This window comes from Pygoscelis adeliae, unplaced genomic scaffold (assembly GCF_000699105.1).
Source record: "Pygoscelis adeliae isolate BGI_AS28 unplaced genomic scaffold, ASM69910v1 Scaffold113, whole genome shotgun sequence".
NCBI classification, from domain to species: Eukaryota; Metazoa; Chordata; class Aves; order Sphenisciformes; family Spheniscidae; genus Pygoscelis; species Pygoscelis adeliae.
Window position 1 is genome coordinate 6,600,591 of NW_008825108.1, and position 6,830 is coordinate 6,607,420.

At 45.9% G+C, this 6,830-nt stretch overlaps 1 protein-coding gene across 1 annotated transcript in view; it reads right to left on the bottom strand.

Moving 5' to 3' along the window:
* Window positions 1-3,017: 3,017 nt before the first annotated feature.
* KCNMB4 (potassium large conductance calcium-activated channel, subfamily M, beta member 4) overlaps window positions 3,018-6,830 on the bottom strand; it is a 19,293-nt gene continuing 15,480 nt past the window's right edge. The window contains exon 4 of the mRNA XM_009327670.1: window positions 3,018-3,186. Coding sequence (XP_009325945.1) covers window positions 3,018-3,186 — 169 coding nt within the window. The remainder of the gene's footprint in view (window positions 3,187-6,830) is intronic.

Here is a 6,830-nt window from a genome sequence, read left to right on the forward strand (position 1 = left end):
CAAAATTCCTCAAAGCAATAGCATATAAATATTGAACGAAATGCAGAAGTTGACTCTGCAGATGGCTCTGGAAAAAAGCAGCCGCTCTGGCTGCAAATACACTTCAGAGAATACACTGCAAAAACTGGAAATCCAGAAAGCTAAGGGGGAAATCAGTGAATAATCTGCTAGAAGGAAATCCCCAGCTTCCACGATCAACTGTGGGGATTAGAAAGACATTTCCAAATCAGCAAGGTGCAGGCTGGGACAGACGGGTGAATTTTAGGATTATTTTTTTCCCCCTCAGCGTTACATACTACCAAGCCAGGGAAATACTTACTGCCTGCCTTTGCACGCCAATTTAGATGTTTAATTTAGGATGTTAATCTCTCTGCAAAATGATTTAATATCATCTTTGTAACCATTACTTACTTCCAGAGGCCTTTGCAAACGGCATTTCTAATAGATTTAAAGATATGATTGCCAATCAAGAGAGCTACATCAAGTCAGTTTGTTTCTTGCCTTTTGCTCGGAGAACCAGCTGCACGATTCAGTCACAAAAGCTTCAGGAGCAAAGCTAGAGAGGATTTTGTTAATCTGGATTTGTGAGCCCCAAGCTACTGGCTTAAAAATCCATGATGAATCTGTGTCACCATGTTATTTCCTTCTCCCTTGGGAAAACAAAGGATGTATATATGCAGAAAATCAGGATTATTCCCCTTATCTGTAAGAAGTTACCAAGAGGAAATAGAGGAGGGGAACTTGCCACCACCTTACCCAGATAACCAAACCACCCCACAAGCGGCAGCTTTCTATGATTTGCAGAGTGTTGAAAAGCAACATATATAAAAAAAATGCATAGTAACCAACACCCCCAGACCAGACACACGTGTGCAATGTTTCTGTGGGTTGCCAAGGCAAGCGAATCGCAGAGGCTGAGAGCAAGGCTATGGCAGCGAGACGCGAGTGAAAGGAAACGCTATGTCCTTCACAGGACAGCACTTCCAGGAGTCGGCAGGCTTTCATCCGACAGGCTGAGCACTCACAACCTCTCTTCATCCGGTATATCCAGTGCTATCCTTTTCAGCAGGCTGAGACAGAGGGTACCCGTGTGAGCCTGACAACACCTCCAAAGGGGTGATGTTTAACACAGAGAATTGGGAAATTTTCGTGCAAGCAGCACTTTTCATCCACAGAACTGGAAGTGCTTGAACATGTGCAACCAACAGTAATCAGATCTTTCATACAGACTAACTAGCCAAGAAGCATCAAGTTCCCACCTCCACAAACAGATTTCCTTAACTTCCTTCGAAGGAACAGCTATCTTGGAGTGTACCGGGACCAGAGGACTCTCCGAAAGATAGATAGCAAGTAAGCAGGGGAGTGGGGAATGACCTCCAGCCGCCCTGCTGCCCTCATCACTGGGCACCATGACGCCCACAACACGTACAAGTTTACAAAATAAGAAGCCATACGGAAATCAATTCTTAAATGCACAATACGATTAATCCGAGATGGAGACTGAGCAATACAAGCAGGTTTGTCACCGCGCCTTGTACCAACAAAGATTTCAGGCTTTCAAATCTAGCACTTTCCTCGTCCTCAGGAAATACCTCTCCTATGTGTTAAAATCACAACGAAACACAAAGTATTTAAACATAATACTAAGAATATCAGAGATTAGTACAATGAACAGTATGGTTAGAATTGCAGAATTGTTAATGTAAATTAAAATGCTTTGCCAGTAATCACATGCTTTCCTGACTGAGCCACGTGGCTTTTCTTCTCCGCTGCGTGCCAGCCCTGCAAAGCTGTACAGCTGGTCCCAGGGGTGCACGGCCCTGCGGGGGAGAGGACGGGTGCCATGAAGCTACTCTGGTCTCAGATGTGCTCGGGGAAACTGCCAGACATACAGAAATCTCTGCACTGAGCAAGTGGACGAGGGCCAGTTCTCCCGTTGTACACAGCAATTTGCAGGGACAAGCAGAGAGAGGTGACCCAGCGAGATGCCGTGCCCAGCCTGCCTTGCCTTTTCTGGAACATCCCCTCGGAGGGACCCTGCATGGGGCCGGCATGAGTGGGACAGGCAGTTCAGCAGCAAACACCCACAGCCCTACAAAGAGTTGATGTCCTTCTCTGGCCATTCCTGGAGCCCGGTGACGTGCGTGACACCACGGCTCACAGGGTCCCCTCAGCAAGCGCTCAGGCACTCCACGATTTGGGGAAACCGCTGGTAAAACATATTCATGTAAAACCACTCCAAATCCCTGCTCCTCACAGCCTGAGAGCATTTTGGTGAAGAGGGTAACTGAGAGGGGACAAGAAAAACTGTAGGGACTGAATACCACTGAGACAATAAAATTAGATCCAGTATTTAATCACCTTTTCCAATAACTGTTTCATTTTTTGGAGAAGTATTTCTGAGAGATTTCTACATTTCTTCACAATGAACAGGTGGTGATGAAAGATTTTGTCTAGACAGAAGTTAAAGTTTCAATTTTTAAAATTAAGTTCTACACAGTGAAAAAAACCAAAATCAACACAGTGTTATTTTTGTCTTAAATCTTTAAAAAAAAACCCCAAAACAAACAAAGCTTAAAAAAAAAAACCCAAAACAACCAAACTTCATTATTTTGGAAATACAGTCTATTGTAAAGTAAATATTTTAAATATTAAACAACAGTAAAGATCACTTTGTGGAGATGAAATGAGCAACATCAGGGGTTTTTATAAACTGTCTCTCAATACTGCTAGGACCTGGGTAGCTGCTGTTCAGGACTAACAGCATACAGCATATTTGGTGCAGTGTAGATATTTTTTTGGTAGAATATAATTATTTACTGTCATAGTAGAAGATGCAAGTAGCTGATATTTCATGGGGCACCCTCCCAAGAACAATCCTGAGGCAAGAGCAACTCCACTGTCAGATGAGACACTGGAGGGAGGAACAGCCGGGCGCCCTGCAGACCTGCAGTTGTGTCGTTGCCCCACTTGAGACCTTCTTGCAGGTTTTTCTTTTCCATCAGGAGCCTTGCCGTTTACAAATGCTTCTTCTTTTTTATTGCCTCTGCCCTGACAGCCAAGCTCTTGGCACAGACGGTCAGGACAACGATGAGGACTCCAACCAGGAACGTAACCAGAGGCCAGAGGAAGCAGTGCAAGAGGACAGTCTCATCATGGGTGCGCTTCAGCATCACATCATCTGGCCTACAAAGAGGAGGAACAGGAGAGGGAGAAAATATAAATCAACCTGACATAATCAATTCATCATAAGTGGAAAGCATCTGCCATGGAAACAATAAAGGTGTTTTATTTGCAACAGTGTTAGAAAATGATCAAATGGACCATTTAATTCACTGCTTTCATTTGCCCATCTATCACCAGCACTCGTGGCAGGCCACGAGGGCTTTCCACTCACAGCGTTTACAGGCTAACAAGTTCATTCAGATAAAAAAAATAAAAAAAGCATTGGTACTTTAGGTCTTCCAGGGGTCGTGGTCATCACAAACAGCCGTGAGAGATACAATATCACACTGTGGATTGAAAAACCACTCCAGTGAAAACATAATCCAAGGCAGCAGTTATACATATCTACCTCAAGTGGCATCAGACACTGCGCAATGAGTTTAAAGTGCAATTAAAACTTCCCTTTTAGCTTTGAGCCCTGATGTGTCCATGGGGCTCCATGGAGGCTCCTGACGAAGCCCTGGCTGTGGTTTGGGTCTGGATGGAGACCCAGTCCCTGTCCTCAGCGCTGCACCACTGGTGGCCCAGGCTAGCCCAGCCACACCAGCAGGCAGGGGTCTGCACATAACCTACCCCCAGGAGGACTCCTGCCTGGCCCTGGGGTGCCAGAGGCTCCCGACTCAGCTCCTTTCCAGCAGAGGCTACTTGAGCAATAAGCTGCGATTTGGTACTGCAAACACCAGCTGCTCAGTGGACTTGAGTACGCTCTTACAGGGACACTTTGGGGAGCCCCCCCTGAAGATCTGAACCCCCATGCCTCCACCAACAGCATCTAATACACTGTCACAGTTAGGTCTGTGACGGATTTATGCATTTCCAAAGGGAAATGGAGGGAGGAGAATAGCAAGGAGGAGACATCTCAAGAGGCCTGGAAATTCAGCCGTGCCACATGGCTGAAAGATCAGGTGTCCATCTGCCTCTTCCAGGTCTGGGAAGCTGGTTGGGAAATCTGATGGCAGGTTTTCCTCAGCTCTGGCTCTTTCTGCTCTCCCTGAAGTTTAACAGAGTTATTAAATCAGTCTCGTGGCATTTGCACTTTGCTGCTGCTTTTCCATCTACAGCTAGAGACACACAGTCTGCTGGAAAACTGTCTGCAAAGGAAGGAAACAGAACTTTCTCTAATTAGGAAAATACATATAGTCTTGACTCATATTGGTCCTCACTTACATTGAACACCCCATCCCACATTGCTTCATCGCTACCTGTCGCTCCTTGGAGCAACAAACCTCACAGCCTAAAATCCTGGCAACCCAGGCTTATCCAGCCAGGTCCTGGGAATTAAGCTCTCCTAATGTGGTGGCACATGGGAACAGATACCTGTGCAATGACTGTGCTGTCTCTCCCCCAACAGCATCATGCTAAATAGAAAGCAGCACTAAGAAAATATTCCCTGTAGGGGAAACAAGAAGAAACTCTTTTTCCTTTACCAAGAAGTTAATTAATGGAGATGTCTGCAAATCTACAGGGTTTTATCCATCCTTAAGGAGTCAGTGGAGCCAGACAGCCAGGCTACACCTGATCCCAAATTTAATTGCATCCGCATTTGCATTTGGGGGTCTCTCCCCCAAAATTGCTGTGTGGACGTTCCTCTGCACCGTGCCGGCCTGCAAGTCCCTGAGGCCGGCACCACACACCTCTCTTTATTTGTGTAGTAAGGAGCAGAATAAGACTCTGATTACGAACAGCTCAGCTATATAAAAGTTGAAACTCGGCAACATAAAAAATGATCAAAAGAAACCCAGGTGTATTCAATAGTGGAACATGTGAAGTCTGCTCAACTGAAATCCTCCAGACACATAATCAGGCACAAGTGGAGACCATAAATTGAATAAAATAATACTAACTTTATAGGCACAAACTCACCAGTCTATGCCATAGAAGTGGCAGCACCCAAACAGAAAAATCTGTTTACAAGAGGTATAATACTGTTTCCTTCATACTTACTGTATCATCATCTGTGAATAACAGAGTGCTAATTGGCAAGGAGGTCATAAGTAGGCAGCATTCAATCCTTGTAGCTCTCAGCTTACAAGTGACATTGAATTTTAAGTATTTTTTTTTAAGTGGATACTACTCAAAGAGTTAAAAATTAAGGGGCAAGCAAACAAGCTAGAAAATTGGATTCAGTTAAAGAAAAGAAAGTGTGGTTGGGGAGAGCAAGATATCCTTTTGACTGAATCTCAGATATTTTGGAAAACATCTGTACCAAAGGCAGCAGCGATGGATGCCAAACACTCATTATAGGTGCGACTGTAACTCTTGCAACGTAGCAATTTAAAAGAGTTTTCCTTTTGGAAAAGAGTCAAAGACTTACAGAGGCCTTTAATGAAGCTTCAGGATGAGGTTTGGGTTCAGATGGATATTACTGCTATTCTTAGCTACAGCAGGAGTCCCTGTGCAATTCCTACATGGCAGAAGGTGTGCAGCAATTCACTGTCAACTGCTCACAGCATCTCTTCAGACAATGCATCAAGTCATGACTGGGTCCCCAAAAAATATGTCATTAAATGACTTATTGGCACCACATTTAAGACATTAAATGCCTTTTTTTAGTCGAGGGGAGGGAGAAGCACTCCTGGAGGGTGACCCAGTGCATGGGAGAGCTCAGGGACCCTCTGGGATGTAGCCTCTCGGTACTGACTCTTGGTGCCAAAAATGGTAGGACAAATCACAGCCTTGCTCCTACTTGGTTTAATCTGCGTGGTTATTCTGGAATTGCTACCGTGCTTTCAGCTGCTCTTTATCTTATCCCAAATTAACTTTCCAGTGCAGATAAGCACTGCTGGACCCCAGGAGTAAATGAGAAAAGCTAATAAAGGCAGACAGCAGATAAACTGCATGCTCCTGGATGGCAGCCTCCCGGCTATCTGCCTGTAACAGCCCATGGAAACTTATCAAGATCAAGTTTGGCAGTGCATAATGCTGTTTCTTTGCATTTGTATGATTCTCTCTCTCTCCCATCGGGACCAGCTCCTCTTTCCTGCGTCTGCTGACCCGCATGGAGGTGTCGCAGAGCATAGGGGAGAGCACTGGGGAGCGCTGGGGCAGCAGGAGGAGGCAGTGGAGGACGGGAGACTGGGCTCAGTGGTGCCCAGTTGAGGAGCCTTTCCCTGCAGATCCATCACTGGAGCTGACAGCAGTTATGGAAAGTGCTCTGGAAAACAGCTTAGAGGGTGTAACAGCAGCAGAGGGTCCCACTGAGACGCAGCTTTTACAGCAGAGGGAAATACCTGAAGAGGGGTTATTGAAAAAGAAAATGTTTACTATTTTCCTTTAAGGATAACTCCTTTCACCTCTGCTTTTTGGTGCTGAGATTGCAAACAATGGCAAATAACGGCTTCCAAAGCAAGGAGGGAAAGTCAGCCCTGCTGCACTCTCACAACGCGCTGCACGAGACCCCAAGCCCACTGCCCTGGTACCGTAGCACTGGGCTGGTGCTGACAGGGAACCCATGCAGCCGAGCTGGCCAACACCACCTGAGAAGGACCATCCAGGCAGAGGAAAACACCCCTGACCAGGAAGAACACCCCAGTGGCACATGGGTTATACTGGACTTGCAAGTCCATGGCGAGAGCAGCCCCAGGAATGGGGGCTGGGCAGCCAGA